The 23941-nt window shown below is 34.7% G+C and overlaps 1 protein-coding gene across 7 annotated transcripts; it reads right to left on the reverse strand.

Annotated features, from left to right (window-relative positions):
- Window positions 1-3680: 3680 nt before the first annotated feature.
- Window positions 3681-23356, reverse strand: LOC123302459 (arginine-glutamic acid dipeptide repeats protein). 7 transcript variants are annotated; one of them, XM_044885362.1, is made up of 23 exons: window positions 23134-23356; window positions 22868-23054; window positions 21181-21260; window positions 20924-21103; window positions 19900-20068; window positions 19311-19742; window positions 18761-19156; window positions 16810-18402; window positions 14604-15254; window positions 13908-14501; window positions 13651-13845; window positions 13053-13144; window positions 12876-12974; window positions 12536-12809; window positions 11883-12117; window positions 9763-9937; window positions 9169-9698; window positions 8942-9108; window positions 8738-8847; window positions 7236-7458; window positions 6628-6829; window positions 6411-6497; window positions 3681-5192 (listed from the first exon to the last, which is right to left on the reverse strand). In XM_044885362.1, the coding sequence occupies exons 1-22, from the start codon at window positions 23200-23202 to the stop codon at window positions 6428-6430; spliced, it is 6723 nt and encodes a 2240-aa protein (XP_044741297.1). In that variant the 5' UTR covers window positions 23203-23356; the 3' UTR covers window positions 3681-5192; window positions 6411-6427. The 7 variants fall into 7 exon arrangements, with proteins under 7 accessions (XP_044741297.1, XP_044741301.1, XP_044741303.1 ...); XM_044885366.1 differs by lacking the exon at window positions 6411-6497 and having other exon boundaries at window positions 19311-19679; XM_044885368.1 differs by lacking the exon at window positions 6411-6497 and having other exon boundaries at window positions 14604-14855.
- Between the last annotated feature and the right edge of the window lie 585 nt (window positions 23357-23941).

Consider the following 23941-nt stretch of genomic DNA (forward strand, 5'->3'; position numbering starts at 1 on the left):
CAAAACGAGTGGGGTTTGTTTATAAATAGACTTGCGTGATACAAACGTTAGGATTCCGTACATTTTTAATGTCGTGATCCCCATAAAAAAATCGGCGAGTCGAAACATTCGAAAATTAACCTTAAACTTAGTATTTGTTGTTTTATCGACTATGGTTCCAAAAATACATCCCTTTTAAGACAGAATAGACAATCAGGTGGGCAGTTTTGTTAGTAGCCTTTGGAAATGGAACTCTAAAAGCACTTAGGAAGCAAGACGAAGAAGAATATTATTATATTCCGCAACTAGGCACAGATTTGGATACCGGATCATTCTGTCGTTAAAGGAAAAGAAGCAGCGGATTCGTTGGTACGAGTGGGATCGTCTCAAACGCCTCTTTCATCTGAGTCTGTCATTCCCATAGTAAGATGTTCCGTAATTAACCGAATTAAGGAATGATTACGCCTGAAATTTACTAGAGCACAGTTGAGAATGATGGTGTGATCTTGACGGGACTTTCGATTGAAATACCACCTTCATAACATGGGGATCTCTGATGATCCCACTTGTAGGGTCTGTAAGGAGGACGATAAAACCTCCATACATGTTCTTTGCACCTGCAGAAACCTGCAGGGCGTCAGATTTATTATGTTCGGGTCCGAAACATTTTATTCATCAATCCTGAGAGCGGAGAAGTTGTGGGCTTTCTGCGTGGCGTCTGGAGACGTCTGATCAGATGTTTCTTGTTTATCAGAAAAAATAGGTAGCGTCGGATAGTCAACTGTCGACATTTATCTTTTCAACACCATTATGAATAGCAAAGGCAACAGAAGCTTTCAAAGCTTTCCAAAATATTATAGATCAGAAAACAGAGTTGTTTTTAGTTTGGATATAGAGCTTCGAAGTTTATATAATAAAGCCCTTCAATCTTCAAAGGCTCTTATGAAATCCTTCAAACATCTATGACCTGTTTCGAACATTATCGAGACCTCTTAAAATGTTTTTTGAATATTTTAAAAAGAAAATACACGCGTGTGACACGTTGGTACAGATAAACAAACAAGAAAACGGAATGTTTGAGGAACGGAGATAAAACCCCTTTTCTTTACCCCGTCTACTCATGTTTATCCCTACCAAAAATCATACGCATGTACACTCAGTATAAGAAATTTTAGTTCCATTTTGAATAAATACAAACTAACACCTTTGATTCGTAAATTTTTTAAACTCAATTAGTACGGCTCTAATAAGTGAAAAATTCCTCGACAAATGCGTATTAAAAAGTGTTAATTTGTGGATTTGTCATATATTTTCATTAAAAAATATCTCAAAACTTGATCTTGAAAAAAAAAACTTTATTGAGCATTTAAGAAAAAAAATGACATTGTTTCCAAAACGAATTTGATCCCCACCTCGATGACTAATTCATTTTAAAATACTCTCAAAATTATTGATTACAAAAAAATATAAAATCATGGCGTAAAGAAAGCAAAGTAAATCGATTTGGAACCACGTTATTTGTATCGAAACGAGCGCCATTGATAAATAGTAAGTAGCCTGGTAGTCAAAATTGGAACTACTCAAAATGGGTTAACATTCTGTTTTAATTAGTTCGAATTATTATCGCCACTTGACGGGGTTGGAATTACTCAAAACGGGTCACCATGATATTTTAATTAGTACGAATTTTTATCACCAGTTGGCGGGGTTGTAACTCCCAGTTATATACTTCTAGTAGAAGCATATTTTATAAGGCGTTCACAAACGTTTAAAATCTCTGTTTAAAACCGATTTTGGTTATGAATTAGAATTTTTACCTAAATCTGCGTTTGCCGAGATCTTTTAGAGTAAAGATGATAAAATATCGATATTTCGTTGCCATTTCCACTTGTGAGAGAGATATATACACAAATGGTCACGAAAGTTATTGGCTTCTCACGTAGCAAGGCCCATCTTGTTTTCCTTACGCCATAAACAGAATACACTGTACGTTATTATATTATACGCATGCGTAAATTAGTAAATATTTTAAAATGATACTTTTTTTTTCCAAAAAGAGAGGTGGATTTTTACAGGCGTTATAATTGTGCCTGTAATAATCAAAGACGATATTTTTTAAAAGTTTCTCTTCAGCCATATTTTGGATATATCGAATGAAAATGCCGGAAAATAAATATACAAGACGCGTATAATTAGTATAAAAATACGTTCTTTTTTAAATAACATACGCGATAATTATTTATATATATATATAAATATTTTTTTCAAAAAATTTATCTCGACTCTATTCTCATCTAAATTTCCAGAAAAATTACTTTTCTTTAAAATATACAATTCATTAAAATTTATAAATTTTATAGCATCGATTTTCGATTATTTCTTATTTATAAATGCGTCAATTTTACGTTATCCGTAAAAGTTTACAATACAAATGAAAGCCCAGTGTATGCGTCAAAATAGCAACCAAAAATGTTTTTTTTAAAAAGTTTCATAGTATTCGAATGACATGGAAATACACAAATCGAGGCAAAAGCGATGAAATTCTTAAGGTAAAAAATGCTTCATAGCATGGACCTTAAGACACAAATTAGGAATTATTTTGACGCAAAATTTAATCCGTTTAACGTGCCTTGCGCCTTTAGCTTAGGTTATAAACTAAAGTCAGGCCTTGACCTCAAGCGATTCTCTCGTCCTTGGAGGTTGGAATAAATACTTTTAAAAATGAAAAATTAAATAAAAATGATTTAACCCTTCAGAACGGTCGCGTAGAGAGACTCTTCGAGACACTTGTTTTTTTTAAACTCAAAATATAAAGGAACAAAAATATTTAATAACAGCTGTGAAAGTTTTTCTCATCACTTCAGTAAAGTTGATTAAAGAAACCCACAATTAGTTTGGCTTCATTATGACATATCATTATCTATCCAAAACAATTAGTTAAGTATATTAGGTTAGGTTAGAATGGCTGTCCTGGGGTGAGACACACTTAGATCATAGAAATCGTTGTGATACCGTTAACAAGATCGGAGAGGTCAACAAAGAAAGGTTGGCTTAAGTAAATCCATCTCCTCATGACAAGAGCAGAGCAGCGATAGAGAAGGTAAGACATCGTTTCTTTTTGCTCCCCACTGTAGCAGCTTCTGCAATAGCCGTGACTCACTGTCAGAATCAGGCGTTCAGCGTGCCTGTCGCCCAGCCAGTGTCCCGTAATAGCCGCAACAAATTTAATAAATAAATGTGTAAACAAAGGTTGAAATTTCGTTCGCAATGCTTGCGCAATAGCGTGAGATTTTCTATTATCACAAGAGAAATGATTTTGTTACGAAAGACGAACAGTCTGAAGGGTTTAAGATCAGACTATTTAACTGTCAACATTGTCTTATTTACCTCGACGTCAAGGACGCTAATTTATGTGAGAATAAAAAAAAGTGCGCGGCCAACTTACGTAAGAATCATCTGATATGAGAAGGGTTGGTTTTTGTCTTGGGTAATAATTTACCCCGAATAATCGAAAATAATGAAACTTTTTAAATATTTACAAATAGTGGTTTTTTGTTCAAAATGCAATTGTTTTTGTTTTATTTCCAAAAATATACCGTAGAGTTTATTTACATGTTTGCATGCAAAATGGCATGCAAGTTTTTACAAAATGTTCCGTAAAAAAACGTTACGAATTTCTGTCAGGATTAATTTTAATAAAAAAGAAATCGCTGTTAAGATTTTCCGTATTTTTACGAATTCTAGATGAATGTTGACTTAGGTTGCCGTAAATTCTTAGGTTACATACATGGTCAATTTCGAAAACAGACTTTCAGTTATTCTTCAATCTTGAAATTTGGCACAATAGAGAGAAATTTGAAAACATTTAAAAATCATTGATTTCTAATTCTGTGAGTTTCCCAACAGTTTTGTCATAATTTCAAAGAAATGCTAGGTCTGATAGAAATTCGTAGCGCTTAAATTTAAACACCCGATAACATATATATTACAGGAAATTTTTTATTTTTATTCGGCTTATTTTAAGTCAATTTTTTTAACATGCAAAAATCTTATTATCCCTGAGCATAATTACGGGGGGTAAATTTATTTTTCCATAACATCAATTATTTAAAAAAAAATATCCCGTTTTCACGAGAAACAAAATAAACTTATTATAATCACGAGTACGACTTCGAAATAAAATTTGGCCTGAAAAATTTTTGTCAACACACAACCATAGTCGTATAATCAGGACTGGGCACAGTAAAATTGAAAGCGAGATAGCTCTATTGTTTATCTAGCTGATACCCGCCCGCTTTGAAGTCTGTACAGATGGCGTAGGATTACAAATGAAGCGGACCAAATCTTTCTTATTACATCCATTTTTTAAAAATGCATTTAAATTTTACATTTTCAAATTTCGCGCGTAATTTGACTGATTTTAATGTTGGACGCAATATACGCCATATTACTCTGTGGTCATGACGTCAGTTGGCTGTGTAAGCAAATACTTTAATATTTTGTATGATAATTGCTTATAATTTAAACTTTCAGTTTACACAGCCGTATGACGTAATAACTTAGCTATGTCAATAATATATTTTTCGAGGTTTTAACTTCCACCAGAAGAAATTCTACTTAAATTTCGTATCTAGACCTGTTTATACGACCATAATCAAATTAGGAATAACCAAAGTCCGTAGATAAAGCAATGGATAAAAGTTTTGATGGTCGCCATCTTTATTCCAAGTGTCAATAGTTGGAATATTTCGGAATTCTTCTTGTGGAATTTATTAAACAAATTCTTCCAATACGTTATCTTCGGACGTTGGGAAATTATTAAATTTTTTGTGTATATCACTAACGTGAAAATCCTCGGAAACAGAATAACAAACATTACATGTTAAAACATAACCTTAAAATTAGTGACATGTATTTCAAAATGGCGGCATTGTTTTTTTAAAGATATTGCACAACAAATTTGTGTTTTTTCTTTGATGAGTCGTAATTTTTTGAATGTAAATAAATTGCTTCCCAGTTATTTATTCACAAGAGTTAGAGCAAGTTTTTTAAGTTTTAAAAAAAATTAGCAAAAATAAATTTGATGGGTGAACAACGAACGGTTTATTATTTTTTTTGGTTAAATGGTTACATACAAACTTGATTAGCGCTGCTCTCTGTAAAAGACTGCGTTTTCCCTCGTGTGATACATAAGTTCTTTTGACAGCTGCATACTAATAAAAACAATTTATAAAAGTCATTAGAATTCATTTGTTTCACTTGATTTTGAAAAAATTAATTAATTTGGATGATTTGAACGAAAAAAAGTTGATGAATTTTTTTTACAAATACGTTTTGATTCTGAAATTTTTTGAAACACCATGAGAAATTTTGTAAAGTAAATAAATTTTCCCGTTTGGTTTTATGAGGCTTAAATTATTTACAATCTGCTCTCCCGTCTTGTCAGCGGCGAGGGTCATATTGCCTTACAAAATACCCTTAAAGGCGGATTAGGCAACTATCTAGGAGTCCCACATCGGCTGGGGTCCTGGGAAAATGTCAAAGGAGAAAAAGACAAATTTTTACGATAAATTGATTGTCGAAGATTAATAAATCAAATATTTATGAGCAGAGCCGCACACAAAGGGCGCCTGACACTGAATAACAGTCAGGCAAAGCAAATATTCGTATGAAGGGCAATTCGTTAGCATGAGAGGAATTAACCTCAAACCACTCTTTCACCGGAGCCTTAGATTCCCATAGCAAAGTATTCGATGTTTCAAATCCAAGAGTGGATACTAGAAGCCTATTTTCAACGTTAAGCTTTCGTGGAAAGCAGAAAGGCAGAATGGCTTAGCTTTATCTTGAGAGATGTTTTAACAAAGAAGTTCCCAGCGTTCTGCGTTGCCTCTAGGATACAAAGAACCATGTGGTCTTATTTGCTTAAGCTGGAATCGGTCTGTGGGAAATATTCCCTGATTCTGAATTGACAGATTGTTTGAAATAAGTTATAAATCTACGTGTAATGAAAATTTTCATTGCTTTACAAAATTTCCCATGATGCCGTTTGATAACATTAAAATGATAATGAAAAGAAAATGAAACCAAAAGGTCTAACAAACATAATGAGACTAGGAGATAAATAAAAATTTTTCGTCTTGCCAACATAAAAATTTTGAGAAAATGAACGAAATTATAAACGCAATAATTTAATAAAAAAAAATTAAAAAAAAAAATATTTAGCCATCTCCGAAGCCTATTTTTATTTAAAAAATAATAAAACGAATGGGCTGTTGAGGGGCCACTTTCAGCGCAACTAAATCAAAAAAATTATTTACAAAACAAATTAGAGCTACTACAATTTTTTTTTTTTGAAAATTTTTTGAAATCCAACTCAACGCTTTTTTATAAATTTTTTTTCGGTATAATTTTCGTATTTTTAATTTATTTACTATTTTGTTACATATTTCTAAGGTCTAGAGCCTCCTCTAGCCGCTTCCTCCAACGCCCGGACTTTTAATTCCCGTTCACGCTGTTGTCTAAAAAAAAATTTTTACGTTAAACGCTAAGTGTATCTGAAAATGCTGAAATGAGTGTCTGTGTACATGTTTTTTTTTTTGGTTAATTTCAAAAAATGATAAAAAGGTACAGGATGATTCAGTGTATTACCGTAAATATTCCTCGTGGGCCACAATTGATGGATGTGAGAATCGATCCCGTTCCATCAGCATTTGTCTTTGTAGTTGCTCATGGGCAGCGGCTTGATGTGCTAATTGATCAGCGTATGGGCGACTTAGGAGATCTTGGTGATGTAATGCTAACGCATCACGTCCAGGTATTAAAGATGGTCGCGGGTATGGTGCTCCTGAAGCTAAATTAAAATTTAAGCAATGGTTGCGGATCTGTTATGTTGATTCTTGTAGATTTTAGGCAGTACGAGCGCCAAGGCAAGTTTAGACTTGTGATTGAAATTATTTTCAACTTCGATGATGAATTTTGTTAGAACTTCATGAATGTAGACGAAAAATAATAATACAATTTTTCGATATCTGACTTGGTTTTCGAAATTCATCTTAATGGCGTGTACTTATTTAAGGATCGAAACGTACTTCGATCGTGAGTGAGCTCGAAATTATTAATTCAATCGAAATCAAGCAGATAAATTTACCTCAAGTGCATGTGATCCTTTTAGGATCGAAACGTACTTCGATCTTGATTGAATTCGAAATTAAGAATTCAATTGTAGTCCCTAGAATAAAGAAAGAACTATGACTTACGTGGTAATGGGAAACCAGAAGCACCTCCCGATGATCCACTAGATCCATCAGGTGGTTGACCGGGGCCTCCAGGAGGTCCACCTTGTGATCCACCTGGTCCACTGCCAGGAGGTCCGCCGCCACTACCACTACCAGACTGATTATGTAAATGCAAATGTGTATGAGAATGTGCGTGCGTATGCGCATGATATTCAGGTGATATTCCGGCCATTTGTAAACGTACCTATTGTTGAGGAACAGAAATTACCATATATCGGACGCTCCTAACAGAGTCAACCCATTTCAAATCGACAACTATTCCCCCCCCCCCTCTCTTCGCAAAACTATCTCGTTTTAGAGAGAAAAAGATTTCGCTTCACAAATTTCGTGGACATTACCAAGACAAATATATTACCATTGTCTCGTTTTAATTGTAGAGTGGGAGAAGTGTAAGGCAGTAAATTGAAGTAAAAATTATGTTATATAATTTTGCTTATATGTAATAAAAATTTCAATTTTTCGTTTCAATGAAATTTATTAACATAACTGACAATCATTCGGTTACAAGATAAGTTTGAGGAAGACGTACTGGTCAGAATGTCCTTCATAACCATTATGGAAGTCACAATTCACCAGGCTCAGGCGAGAAAAAGAAGTCATGGAAAATGTTAGTTTTTCCCTAAAATTAACCTTTGTGCTAAAAGTCGGAACCAGGACCTCACATTCTTGAAAACTATTACAGTGAGGTTAAATATCACCAGAAATTTGAAAAGTATGACTCAAAAGATTTTGTATCCAGTCCAAATTTAAATTTGGATTTTTATGACGTCATCAAGTATAAAAAACGAATTTTTTGATAACACAGTCAAAAATTATCCAATTTGTATGGAATTTTTTTTGAAACCCACTAATTTTGTTGGGTTACTCTTTTCATCTGTGATGTTAATTTTTCGCTACAATTAGCCTTTGTGCTGAAAGTAGGTACCAGGATCCCACATTCTTGGAAACTATTACAGTGAGGTTAAATTTGACCAAAAATTTAAAAAGTATGACCCAACTTTAGTTGAATTACATACTTGATTTACTAAAATTGGATGTAATTTGGATTTGATAGAGCAAAATTAATTTTTTTTTATTTTGATGACGTCATAAAGTATAAAAAACGAATTTTTTGATAACACAGCCAAATATTATCCAATTTGCATGGAATTTTTTTTGAAACCCACTAATTTTCGGTTACTCTTTTCATCAGTGATGAGAATTTTTTGCTACATTATCCTTGTGCTAAAAGTCGGGACCAGGTCGCCAAATTCTTAAAAACAATTACAGTATTACGGAACACTTTGTATACTGAAAAAGAGTGAGAGCGCTGAGAGCGTATTTCGTCAATCATGAATCACTTACTCCGTTTTGATGTGAAGACAATTAAATTTAGAATAAATTTTTCGTTTGACCTTTTTATTCTGAAACTTATCGATTTGAAATGGATTGACCCAATATTAATATCAAATAATAGAACTTACCATTGGATCTGTAGCTAATGCAAGACGTTCTGCTTCGAGAGCAGCTTGACTTGGTCCTCCTGATCCTCCAGCTTGTGAAACAGGTGGAGCTAAGCTACCAGGTGGGACACCTAATCGAAAAAAATTATATATCATCCTTGTTTCTATAAAATAAATGTACGACTGTCTTTTGGATCAAATTTTGCATGTTGTTTTTTAACTTACCATGAGGGGGTCCTTGAGGAGGTGGTGGAATTCCTAAACGTTCCGCAAGATGATGAGCTACAACAGCTGGTGAATATAACCCAGTCAATGCAGGATTGTAGTGATGAGGAGCTCCTAAGGGTATACTACCAGGATGTGGTCCAGCTGATAAACTTGCCGCCGCATATCTATAAAAACAAATCCATTTAGCAAGTTGAACAAAGGAATGATTCAGTGAAAATATTTACCGTCTTTGCATTTCTAGCCAATGTGAAGTATGAGGATCTAATCCAGCAGCACCAGGTGGTAAGCTTCCTGGAGGTGGTCCACCAGGTCCACCTGAATGTGGTCCACCAGGACCTAATGAAGAACCTGGTGGTCGTCCAGCAGCCATTGATGCAGACTTCATAATCTCCTCCTTTAATCGATCGTTTAATTCACGTTCGCGTAATTCTCGAATTTCTCGTTCTCGCTTCTCCCGTTCGAGTTGTTCCAATTCCAAGCGATCTCTAGCTATGCCGTACATGTTACCCAATTGATAATGATGTAACATCGGATCTAGACAATGAGGTGGTCCTAATCCAGGAGGACCAGCGCCACGTGCGTACGCACTAGCATGATGTGGTCTTGCGTACTCAGACAATTGTCTTAACGCAGGTGTATCAGCATAGGCAGCCGCTTGACGGCTAAATCGTTCGTATGGTGAGGTTATTGTTTCGATTGGACCACGACTAGGCGGTTTTACGTCGGATTTGTTGTCAGGTGTTGTTATTTTACGCTGAAATAAAAAAATATAATTTTCAACTCTCTCAAAATTTCATTACTCGGTAATTCCAACTTACTTGTTGCGAATGATGTAATGCTTGTTGCTTTTCACGTTCCTCGCGTTCTTTTTCCGCTTGTTTTCGTAAGCGTTCTTCTCGTTTTCGTGCTAGTTTTGAATCGGGTACTGGTTTAAATGTTAGATCCGTTCTAGTACACGAATTAAAATCGCCTCGATTCCAATGTCGTAAGAAACTGGAAATTTTAAACATTAAAATCAAAATTTTGAGGATTTCTGAGGCAATAAATATACAAAGTACTGCAAACTCGTGAAAATCGTCTTAAACAGCGACGACAGGATTAAATTGTGCGGTATTCTGTCTATAAATTGACTCTGGAATAACGTATACAACACTTCTACGATCTCTAATACATTATTTTTATTATTAAAAATGCCGAGAAGTGAGATTTCTCGGCATACTAAGAAGGGGTAAATGAAATACTGTCCTGTCAAAAAAATACCAGGAATTATTAAATTAAACATGGTTTTTTTTAACCTTCGAAACACGTTTCAAAACACTTTCCAATGTCTTCAGTTCCTTCGATAGCTTTTATTTTTTGAACTTGATCAACTTGAAACAGTAACCACAGAGTGGCAAAGATTCAATAATAAAAAAGTCAGCAGGAGCCAAATCTCATGCAAGAGTTTTGCGGCGGAGTTGCCTTATCGTCCATAAAGCGTTTTTTCATAGCTCTGGCTATATTTGAAGGATTTTCTGCGTCAAACGCTTTAATTTGAATAATGGTATTATTTATTGACCGTCTGAGTATCGAAGAATACACTGAGTATGACGAGTGTTTTCTTTGACGATCTTTGCACACGAAATTTCCTTCATATCACCAATTTTTTTTTCCTCCGAAAGAATTGTTTGCTGGGTCTATTGACTTTTTTGCATTGGCTTAAGAAAATTATCTATAAAAAAGTCTACATGGTTTAAAGCGGAAATTTTTAGTTTTAAACTACACGCCATTGGGGTGAAGGGGGTTGATATCGAAAAGTAAATCAGATAACTTTTAAAAGATTTTAAAAAGGTGAAAATGCTAAAGTAATCCGAAATTTAAGATATCTTTATTATTAAACTCCTTTATGAACCTCCCCCTTCCCTTCGGGGATCTGAAAGACTCTCAAAATAAAAAGGTCATTATTTTTGCAAATTAAGACTTTTAATGATGTAAAAGGGGTTTTTTGGGGTCGCTGAAATTTCGTATTTTCAGACAAAATGTTTAATTTGTTACCCCTCTCCCTCTTAAAGCCCACATACATAAGTACACCTCCGAAATAAATAATACCATTTTAATTTTAAAATTTGATCCGTTTTAAGGCATCTAAGAAGGTTTTTAAAGTTGCTGATCTTGAATTCATGATCCAATTGATTAAATTTTCATCCCTTCCCCTCTTTCAGCTTACATAAGTAGATATTTAAAATTTTGAATTGCTAATCCTTTTATGACAGAAAGTTTTATTAATCATTACTACAGACATTTCAAACTTCGAATTCGTAATACTTTTTTGACAGAAGATACCTTTCAAGTTGAATTTGAATATACAATTGAATGCAATAAAATTGAACACAGTTTAGGTGGGTTTTGTCATGGGCAACATTGAGTCTCAAAAGTCATGGGCAACAGATAAGGTTTGGATAAAGAATCGAATTTTATCGGCTTTTTTAAATCTTACATTAATTAGTAAATAAAATAGCCAATCAGAAAGAGACTAGGGAAACGAGAAATGATTTTTATCCTCTATTTGCCTCTGTTCAGTTGTTCATAACTTTTGAGACACCCCATTTATGAACACTAAGATTGTAGCCCACTGATTCAGATTTATTTTATTCAAAAGTATCAAACGATCATCAGATTCCTATAAAAATCAAACAGATATATTAGAGCTATGTTCCAATCGATAATTCTGGACAGTTTCGAAAAATTTTAACTGCAAAAAAATGATTGAAATTATTGATTAGAACAAAGCTGTTAAAACATTAGAATCACTAGAATATTAAAATGATGTCGAATTCGATTCAATCGAAATTGGAAAAAATTGGTGACTGAAACTGAAAATTAACAATTGAATATAATAATTTTATGTACAGTCACCAGGTTTACAAATAAAATGGAAAATCGGAATAAAAATACAAACATGGCACTTTGACTCCGATGACATTCAGTATCCTCAATTTTGGGCTCTGGTGATGGTCCACGTGGTATCATATGATTCGGTGATGGTATTTCCTCTTCAATTTGTTGCACATCTGATTGTTGTTGCATGCTAGATCCACTCTCTGAATCCGTTGATGTGTTCAACATCGATAAGGAAGATCGACTTGGAGGTTCTGATTTGATATCATCATAGTGTCGTGGTAAATGATGACCTAATTCAAACGATCCGTTCAAATCTTTTAAAAGGGTCTTTTTAAAAATATATTTCTTCCATTTTAAAATTGTAAATTTTGCCAAAATATAGGAAATTAAAGCCATATTTTAGAATACTCAAGAGGGAGATTTTTTGTATCCTTAATGTAGAAATGCAGAAGTACATAGAAAAACTTCCTGGAAGAAGGGCACGATATCAAGATGACACAAAGAAATAACTTTCAAAATTCTCTGATTATTTGCGAATTATCGCAATGGGGTAGTTTCCGATTTTTGGCAACTTTGGCACTACATTAATTGGCGTTAAAACGAATTAATTAGCGGACTCGTTGACACGAGAGGGGTAGTCTAGAGGACACAAAACAATTTTAAAATGGAAGAAATATATCTTTAAGGAACCGAATTTTGTAAAATACGTACTTGGTGGTCCCACAGGAGAATTTGGTGGTGGTAACATTTGACTTTGTTGTACTGCTTGAGCGGCATGTGCGCGTAATGCTTCTAAAGAACTTGACGATGATGGACCCAAGCCCATGCTAAGTCCATGCCCGCCTAAACTAGGAGGTTGTACCATAAGCGGATGCTGTGAAGGTGGAGGTCCTTGACCAGGACCACCTGGTTTTTGGCCATGTTGACGATGTTGTATTGCTAGCATGTTTGCATGAGCAGGACTCAACCTCTCATGATGATGTAGCTAAACGTAAACGAAAATAAGTTTAATAATTTTTGGAAATGTTTTTGAATTAAGTTTTGGACCTACCTGTGCGTGATGATGGATGTGTTGATGTGTGTTACTGCTTGACGTAGTTTGTTGGCTAATTGAACTTTGACTCATAGCATGAGGTGAACCCGTTCGCATCTGAATATGAAACTTTAACATTATTGACAAATTCGTTGGTTTTTTTTTTGGGTTGAAATTTATGGAATCAAAACTTACCGGTTTCTGGGTAGTATTCACTTTATGTTGCAAGCTTGCCGAGGATGACTGCGATGTACTATGAGAAATTGTTAAACCTGGTCCATATCCAGCTAAAATTAAATTTGATCGTTAGATTTTTTAACTAATATTTACTAGAAATTTGAGGCAGGAAATAGGCATAGTAAAAGGGCTAAGAATAATCCACTTAGAGGAGAGATCCTGGGAGAAATCGCGACAGAGAAGCTGTGAGCCCTCTGCGTGGAGTCTGGTTACAAAAGAATCCTATAGACTCATTTCTTTAAAATAGCAGACATGTTGTTCTCAAGAAAGGCGCGGAGGACCCTTTGGTGTAGGTGCTAGAGATCCATTTGCGGTACCCCTCTTATGTAGAAACCGCTTCAAGCAAAAGTATTAGAATACTTTCTATGGATTTTTTCGGATAGAATAATAGACCATAGGTCTCTGCGTGAAAGGGCTTAGCCTAATCCACTTTCAATTAATCTAATTTTTTGGTGGTTTAAAGAAGCTCGATGAAATATGAAATTTTGGAAAAGGGGAAAAAAATTTGATAGCATGAACTTAAATGGTGAAACAATAAGCACCATAAAAATTTTACCTTGTTGGTCACCTTTCGTCGAATGTACAGAACTATGATGACTGGTCGAATGATGATTCGTTAAGATTGTTTCACTCGTATGCTGTCGATTATTTTCGGCATCTTCAATCATATCACGTCGTGTTGTTACGGAAGTACTTGAACTGTGATGTGAGCTCAACATTGTACTTGTTATGCTCGTCGATGGTTCCGAACCTATAAACAAATTTAATTAGACCAAAGTCGAAAATTAGTGAATGAATTATGTGTGAACTTACTTGGTTTTGAGGTAATGGGGCTATCGTATGGGGGTCGACTTGACGGTTGAGAATGTGCTGGTGGTAAAAGTCCAGCCGGATGTCCGGGTATACTATGTGCACCACCACCCATACCTGGTGGAGGTGGCCCATACGGTGAATAACCGAATGGTGCATGATATGGTAAATTTGGAGGGTAACCAGGATAACCACCGAATGGATTATGATGATGTTGAGCAACTGCAGCGAATAATCCATGATGGATAAGACCTGGATGACTTGCAGCTGCAGCTGCCATATGATGTGCAGCCAAATGCGATGATGGTGTTGGTCCAAACATAGATCCAGGTCCTGGACCACCTAGTGGACTCTGTTGTGTTGATACATGCATTAAGGGTCCAGGTATTGAGGTAGGTGTTGATATTACAGGCACACATGCTGACGACACTTGTGCTTGACTGGAGCTAGATGGGGGTCCCGATTCCGATTTTATTGTCATTGATTCCGATTTTATAGGCATGTCTTTGTTCGATGATGAATCTTTTGTGGAAGATGATGGACTTATTAAATTTATTGCTGAGTGAGCATATTGATTGCGTTCATGCTGTCGCGGACCTAAAACATATTGATTACATATTTTTCTTGCTATTTTTTAGAATACCGAATTAAATAATAAAAAATCGAACTACGAACAGAAAAAAAGAAAAAATTATTTACCAGGCGATAGATTTTCAACTCTTGACATATAATGATCATTCATTTCAAGTCTCTGTGACGCTGATTCTGAGTTCGATCCCGAATTTGAATGTTGTTGATTTGAGGAATGTTGACGTGGCGTTGTACGACCCGGTTGATCCCACTCCTGTTTCATTTCATTTGGATTCTGCATACGTGGTGATTGATGTTGATGTGTCTGCATCATAGGATCATGATCCCCAGCACCCGAGCCCCCACCATGAAACGATTGGCCTTTTAAAGTTGAATCAGAAGGTGTATGTAAATTTCTTTGTTTATCATTATCTAAACTATTGTCAATATGCGAGTGTCCAAAACTCATGCGCTCTGCATGAACTCTTTGTTGCTGTTCGAAGGCATAATTGTTACGTGGGTCTTGGGTCTTCTGATCGATAGATCGTACATTTGGATCCTGCGATCGCATTACATCGGGGGCAGCACCTCCACTAACACGATGTGACTGAGGTGGTTCGTTTAGGACGCGATTATTTGTCATATACTGTGCCGAATGGTGTGTTAATGGACTATTTATTGACATCTTTTGAGATGTATTTGATGGAACTCGTGGAATCATTATATCTGATTGTGGTTCCGTTTTGATGTTCTCAACTTGTGGACCTTGTAAATACGGGGCTATATTTGAAGGGGAAAATTTTATTATTGTTAGAGGGTATGGGACTTCTTTTGACATACATACATATAATTTGGTTTTTGGTGGCCATTTTTATGTGTGAATCAAATTTTTCTAGGTTTGAAATTTTCATCGAGATAAAATTTAATCCGGTCCTAATTAATTTTGTGTTAATCATAGAACTTACATACAATAAAAGGAAGGATCTAATATAAGCGGAATCTTTGGCCGAAACTGAGACAGAAATGAACCATATTTATAATAAAGGACTCTGCACTTTTCTGCTGCAAAATTATTTTCTGTAAAGATTCGTGAAACTATGGTTTCTAGTAATTCATGTTGCACAGGCCCGTGCGAAGGAATCATTCAAGGGGGTTCAAACTTTTGTTTATCATGAACTACATCAAAAATCTCTCCAGGTGTAAAGTTCTAAAATTTTGGTTTTTAAAATATGGAGGATCAAATATTATAAGCAAAGTGCGAAATCCTTTAGTTATTTAATTCTAAGGTTTACTGAAAAATTAGTTTGTTAGAACAGGTTCTTCGATGGTTTAACCTCTTCGGATGTGTCTTTCAATTTTGGCCAGACATTTGAGATATGAAAGTTCTATGCATTAATAAGTTCAACACGAACTCATGAAAGTGGCCACTTGATTTTTTTTTCCAGGGTATCTAGCTTTATTAACTTCCCGTATGACCTTCTAGTCATTATCCGATATTTTTAGAAATGGTGGGTTGTTAGGTTTAGCCAATTTAAGGGTTCCTTGTACATTAATCGATTCCAATATGTATTTTACACAGCTTATAGGTTGGTTTTTCAGGCCAGGAATTTTTGTTAGACCTACAATTTTGTTTTTAGAAAATATTAAAATAATTTTATACCAATTTTTGAATTCTTCGAGGTAATTAAAACTCAAAAAGCTAAAAATAAAATTAATTTTATACTGACGTAACAGTTTTTGATTGCTTTAAATCGCTACAAGATCTCTCTTCGAAAACTTCAGGAGATATCTTGGAAACTACTCGATTTATGAATTTTTTGAATCAAAACTATGCTATAAAACGTTTTATCAAATTTTGATGCAAAAAATGCTTTATGAGTTTAATAGTTTGATAAAAACAGTTGATTTTGACTCAAAATCTACTAAAATTAAATACAATTTCCACGATATTAAAATTTTCGACGACACAGATATTTTGGAGCGAGCGATTTCAGACAATTTTTTGTCACCATTGTATTCAACAAAAACTGGCTTTTTGAATTTTCTGACGGAAAAAAATTTATTCGACTGGCCTATCATGATTTTATGAGTCATGACAAAATTTGCTCCTATTTTGCCAGTTTATATTAGTGAGAAATCGATTCAACCATTTTAGAGTGCATCAGATTTTATTTAAGAATGTTGGGTTACAATTTGAAACTTGTAGGTTCGATTTTTTGAATAATTTGTTTTTATTACTAGACACCCTGGTACACACAATACATCAAACACTTAAAGGAATCTAGTGCACAAGACAAAAATTTAATATTAAAAATGATTAAAAAATGGTACTTACTGTTTGAAGGAGGTCGATCTGATTGTGGATTATAACCAGGAATTTTCACATCCTTCAAACTTTGTAACGGATCATTTGTACTCATACCAGACGGTTCACTTGGCATTTCCTGTTTCACTTTCAAATTTTGTGGTTCATTCTGTTGTGACATTGGTGGCATACCTTTCGGACTATGGACATGTCCATATGGTGAATACGCATATTGACCACCAGGACCACCAATTGTCACCAAATTTCCAGTAGTCATTAAACTTTGAATTGGTGGTTGGCCACCAATAATCGGTGGTACCACTGAAGATGATGGTCCAGGTGGACCTGGTTCCTTACTATCGCGTTCTCTAGGTGGCGGTTGCAATCCATCATTGCTACCATCTCCTGATTTACCAGACATTATGTTTCCTCCTGAAGGAGGCATTTCAATACTTCGTCCCGATAAACTTGGTATATTCAACAGTGGTGGTTGATTCTGTGACATCTGATACATGGAATCTGGTACTCGACTAAAACTACGTTCACTCATTGTTGATTCCATAGAATCACGAGATGAGTCCGGACCACGAGTTAAGTCAATTTGACCACGACTTAATGATTCACGATGTTGTTCCATAGGTCCTCTAGGAACATCCCCCCGTGGACTACTCATATTTCTATGTTCCATTGGATTACCACGTTCGCCGTCAACACTACGGGCCTCTCGAAGTAATAATTCCGTTCGAGGATCACCTCGAGGTTCCATATTTCGATTGTTTGGATCACGGTTAATATCACGAGGTTCTCTTACTGTCAATTCGCGAGGTTCTAATTTAATTTGTCCTGGCATCGGAGGACCCTGTTGAGAAGGATACGCACTTGTTTGCCGATATTGAGGTTGGATTGCATTACTAAATTGAGGCGAGTTGTATGGATTAAACAAACTCGTAGAAGATGGTGGAACCTGTTCTGGTTTGAGACCTAATTTTGTAGGTTCTTTACTACTTGGATGTAACGGTGAACCAGCCATCATGTTATTGGGACTTGGTGATATTGGAGCATATCTGGATACGTTATTCGTGTCTTTATCACATTTGTTTTGCAAGTTTTGTACATTTGGTATAATTAATTCCGCAGAATTTGGATTATGTGGACTCTGAATTAGTGGATTATTCTTATGCATTTCCATATTTTCTGGGGTATGTGGTTGGATTAATTGTGTTGACATGTTCATCATTGGATCTGATGCCATTTTCATTGTAGGTGATTCGACAGGTTTGGCGGAGTTGGGGGATAACATAGGTTCTTTCTTGATTTCGAAAATTTCCTTTTTCATTTCGGTTTTTATTGGATGGGTAACTACTGGTATTATTGACTTGTTTTCGGTTTTGATATTTAGCGTTAATGGTTTCTCACATTTAGCCATAATTGTTGGAGATGCTTTTTCAGTTTTGATTGATGTTGGCGAACCGAGTTCTAATTTGGTGGCAAGTTCTTTTTTACACATGCCATCCATGTCAGTTAAATTTTTACGAACTTTCGATAAGTCGTCTGTCAATTTTATAGAAACGTTTAATGATGTTGGATGCGATGGCTGCGAAGGAGTTGTTTGCTCAGTTTCACCTGTGAAAAAATTTTCGATTAGAAATAATGATCGTAGACAATAAAGAGAATTGTTGTCCTGGAATCTAAAATAATATGTAGCCCTAAACCTACGGGGAAATCAGAAAAACACCCGCCGAAATTACATTTTTCTGTTCTATACATGCCAGAAGGATGGGATTTTCACCAACCAGTCCGAAATAAAGTCGAATTCATACAATACTTAAAAAATTGCATTCCTAAAACTACAACTTCTCGAAAATGGGCTAAAACTACTCCTTTGCTTCTCTACAAGCTAGAAAGATGCGGTTTTCATGGGGACCAAGAAATCCCTTTGTGGCAAAACGAATCTAAAATTAATTACTAAAAATTAACTTACTTTCAGGTTCAATTTTCACGTTAATCGGTCCACTTAGCGGATCTATTAGAGTCAAAGATGATTGATCTGTTGTGGAATCATTCATATCGGTTTCCATCATTTGATCATTATCCTCCATCGTAACAAACGATTCATTTGTTAAGCTCTCCGAAGGGCTTTCTGGATGTTCTGTATTTGAACGTCGTTTCTTCGGCGAGTTACTTATACTACTATCCTTGTCAACGGCATCCATGTTACTGTTATCGTTACTGTTGCTATTCGATTCAATTTTGGTACCCGGTGTCTCTTGATTACGTTTACGACCACCTTTACTGGGTGTTTCACTTTTGACATTGGGTGTTTGAACTGTTGAGGATGTTTTTCGTTTCGATGTCGATGAATTTGAATTTGACCCACCTAGAACGACATTATTTTTTTACTGTTATTAATGGAAATTTGGTTTTAGTTTATTTTTTATAATCAAAATTTCAGAAGATGCTTAGAAAAAACGAAGAGCTTAAGAACTTAGTTCAGGTTCAGAAGATTCTTAATTTTGAAATATAAAACTTACCATCGTCTTGTTCTGGCGTTTCAGTTCCACCACGTTTCGCTCGAGACGATCTTTGTGGTGTTGAAGAATTATTCTGTTCTTTAACAGATTTCCTAGTACGCATAACACGTCCAGACGACCCATTATTCTCTTGTTCATCGCCATCTTCCCCATCATTTCCATCCGTAGTCGCATCCTTACTTTTACCTTCACTCTCATCATCAGAATTATTAACTTCGTCGTCAGTTAGCGAACCATTTGTTATTTGTGCACCCTCTTTGGCACCATCAGTAGTGTCTTTACCATTAGTCGCCGTCACCGGAGTACTGGGTTTGGTCTCCTTGATAGCTGCATTACCACTGACCGGAGTCGATGGAGCACTTGCTGCATCTGAATCAGCACCATTTGATGAGTTTGCGCAATTAGTAGTCGCATTTTTATTTGGTGTTGCGGCTTTAAAATAATTTTTTCAGTTAAAACTATAACCCCCCATTTTGATCAAAGTATCTCAGATGAGATACAATGCAAAAAATGGGGCAAGGAAAAATGCACCAAAATAAAAATAAGACTTATAATCAAACTCGACTAAAAGAGGTTCTACTGTACTTACCAGCAGCCGCATTGCGAGTATTTCTTGTGTTACGAATTCGACGTAGCGATGCAGCTTGTTGATTTTGTCGTCGATTTGCGTTGCTAGATCGACGGTATAAACCAGCGGGTCGTGAATTATTTGCACCTGGTGTTTTCTTCCATAAATAGTAGAATTCCACTAATTCAGGCTAAAAATATTAAATTTTTTTCCCCATGAATTTATTATCGAAAAAAGATGACGATAATTATACAGGGTGCGCCATCTTTTATGTCGGTGTGTAATCAATGAATACCTTTGGAATTTGTTAAGATTGAATTGTTTAGACATGTTTTTGAAATGTTAATTCAGTACAATTTTAACCATGAATCGCTTCTTATCGAAGCAATGTTACCAAATAGTGACGCCTGATAACACTAGTCGTCGTTTGGTGTCAAATTTTGTTGAGCACGGAACAGTGGGAGATAGTCAACATGTCGTTCAAAAACAACCAAAGCGTTTCAATAAAGTGGGTGAAGTATCGTCCCCACACAGTCGCTCGAAAACTTCTTAAAACAAATTTTTATGACCGACGAGATCCATTTTCACACTCTCTGGCGGCGTTAATTGCCTCATTAAGGGAACGGAGTATTCACACGAGACTTATGATATGCCATTACCATGACCAAAAAGTGACTGTTTGGGTCAAAACGCAGCGAAAAGAGCACATATTATTTTGGCTAATAGAGGCGGACACTTGAGTGATGTTATACTCAAATACTGGTCCAAAATAATGGCAAATTGATGAGATAATTTGATAAATATTTATTATATTTAGTTGTCTTTATTTATATATTTTTATAGTATTCCCCACCCAATAAAATCGATTTACAATCAATTATTTTTCCCATAATCACATCTCCCGAATTAGGCCTCAAGTCGAGATTTGGTAAAGAGCTTTTCCATTTATCTTGATAAGCTTAATTTACTGGTATAATTTTCTGCTATCAATAATAGAGCACCCTCTATATAATAATCCCTTCCAAAAGTAAAATATAATACATACCGTATCTTTATGCGGTAACAGATCTTTTCGAATACGAAAGAAATTTTTACCATATTGACGTAAACCTTTAACAAAACGTTTAATCTCCTCTTCCGACCATTTTTTATCAATTGATTTTGGTACTGGACATTTAACAAGTGCCTGTAATGCTTTACCAGGATCGTAATTTGAGTCATGCAACTGTGAAAACAAGCAGAAAAAATTACTTCATAGATTTGTTGGAAATTTGTTAGTCGACGGAGAAAAACATTACTCACAACTTGGAGAGCATTTAAAGTTGTGTGATCGCGACTTGCTGCGGCGCATCCATCTTCTGGACTACCCCCATCACACATACCTAATACGAAAGTATCAAAATTATGGAATAAATTACAAACTTAATTCGATACTCCAAAGAATTCCCTTTCAAGCTTTATCGGAGAAATTTCTTGCGATTGCGATGAAATTGACGTCCGTCATTTTAAACTAAATAACTTAAGCAAAGCTAATTTCTATAAAGCTTGAAGAGGTCCTTGGAAAGTAGTTTCAATTAAGTATGGTTTTTCATGAATAGTAAAAGATGAAAATTTTTTTACTTAGTGCTCAATTATTTTGTGAAATTTTCAAATTTCTGAACTTTCTTAAATGTATCATAATTCACAGTAAAATCTCTATACGATAAAAATAGTTGACGAAGTTTGTCACAACAAAAACCTTAGAAATTTTTAAGGCTCTATTGGCTTTATGGTTCAAACCCGGTGATTTATGCCTAGTCCTGAGCAGTGACGGATTAACCATTAGGTGGACTAGATAACTGCTTAGGAGTGCCGCGGAAAGGTCAAAAGAGAAAAATACAATATTTAACGAGAAGGGTACCACAAGCGACGTCAATTTAACTGACCAAAAAAAAGTAGACGAAAAGGAATGGAAAATTTATACGAGAAAGATCGCATAAAAGGGGGTGCCAAGTTATTTACGAAGACTTAAAAAAACACGGCAACGTCTGAGTTTTAAATCGCTTGTCTAGGAGCCCCGACATGGGTTAATCCGGCACTGGTCATGAATGACAACACTTAAATTTGCAGAAGTTTTCTTACGAAAACTGTTTTTAATTTCTCTGTAATAGATTTTTTTGGTCTTTTCTTATTTGATTCATCTCACGATCAGGCGGGCAAACAGATGGATGAATTAACGGAAATGCACCCTTTAGTTTATCAGTTTATACGATTCCATATTATCTTTGAAGGGAAACCTTTATACGAGTCTACTCAACTCGCCGTGAAGCAGAGTATTCAAGAGATTTTGAAGAAAATGGACACCAAAGTTTTGTCCTAATTTGTGCCTCCGCGAGTAAACAGTGATGTTTACGAAAAAATGTTAATTTTTTTAAAAGGGGCATTTTTTACATTTAAACTTTTGTTCTATGTCTATTGATTTACGAGATGAGTCCTGAGGGCCCAAGATCGATCGAAATCAAATTTTTGAACAGTGGAGAAAAAATTGACATTGACAAAAAATATAAATGTTTTTCAGATTTTCCAAGAAAAAAAAAAAAGTAAAATAAAATCTAACTAAAAATTCTTAAACATTTTCTAAAGGAGGTGAGATCTAGAAAGTAAAAAAATTTCATTAAGGAAGGTCCCTCGGCAATAATAGAAAAAATAAATTAGTAGATAAGGATCCGAATTTTTAGTATGTTATAGTTCACGAAATATTGGTTATCTTACCGTTCAATTAATAAAAACTCTCTTAATTGAACGGTAAGATACCCAAATTTTTGTTTTATACAATAATATATTTCGTTAACTATAACATACTAAAAATTCGGATAATTATCTACTAATTTATTTTTTTCTATTACTGGCGAGTCACCCTCCTTAAACCTTGTATAAAAAAATTTTCATTGCATAGATATTATTGTTGACATAAAAAGTGACAATCGGAAAAAAATAAATAGAAACTAACCAGCAAAAGCAGCCATACTTCGTGCAGCTCTCAAGTACATAAGTAAATCCGAATCAACAGCAATGGATGGAACCCAACGTAGCTCCTCACAAGATGATTCCACAATATTATATGGTAGATTTGGATCCTGTGGTGGTGGAGTTGTGCTTGGAGGCCGTGGACCAGCTCGACATTCCGGTAAGCATGCCTATGTGACAGATATACAAATCTTTTTGTTAATTTTTTTGGCCAAAAATTTTTGTTTGTTTTCAAAAAAGATTACGCACATAAACATCTTTTACTGGATGATTATTTGTACCGCTAACTCGTAGCTCATTTTGAGTAGACGATGCCATTGTGAGTTAAGGTTGAAAATTCCTTTTTATACTAATTTTCACAAAAGTGATATACACAAATTTTATTTATTAAAAATATCATAAAGTATAACTACATTTTGCCGTATTTAAGTACGTTTGACTGGGAAACACGATTTTTCCAAATATTTTACGATTAATCATATTTTTTTTAAATAAACATATTTTCGGTCAAATACACAAATTTTTTATTCATACACTTATTAAATAGGCACTAGAATTATTTATTTAAAATAATACATTCTTTTGGAATTAATTTATTGAATTACTTTTACACTGATTCTTATTTAATATACATTATTTTAACATTGATTACTATCGAGTTAAATACATTTATAAGTAAAATCCGCCATTTTACTTTTGAAAAATTATTGTTTGTTCTCTATCGCACTTTTACTAATACATTTTTCAATAGAATATCTATCTCTTTTATTAAATTGTCATTTTTTTCTACAGAACAAATCAATTTTCAAAAATCATAATTTTATTAGTTTTTTTTTTTAGAAAATTAAATTTTTTACATAAATTATTTTTTAAATGTAAGGCTTTTTTTAATGAAATTTATTATGCAATTTTTAATTTTTGAATTATTATACAAAGTATTTTACTTTAAATATTAGTGACATCTATTGGCTATTATATGAATTGACATTTTGAAAAGATTAGGGAACTAATTTTAAAAAATCGCTCAAACTCAAAAAATTTTAGGCAATATAGGCAT

Source organism: Chrysoperla carnea, chromosome X (genome assembly GCF_905475395.1).
Source record: "Chrysoperla carnea chromosome X, inChrCarn1.1, whole genome shotgun sequence".
NCBI classification, from domain to species: Eukaryota; Metazoa; Arthropoda; class Insecta; order Neuroptera; family Chrysopidae; genus Chrysoperla; species Chrysoperla carnea.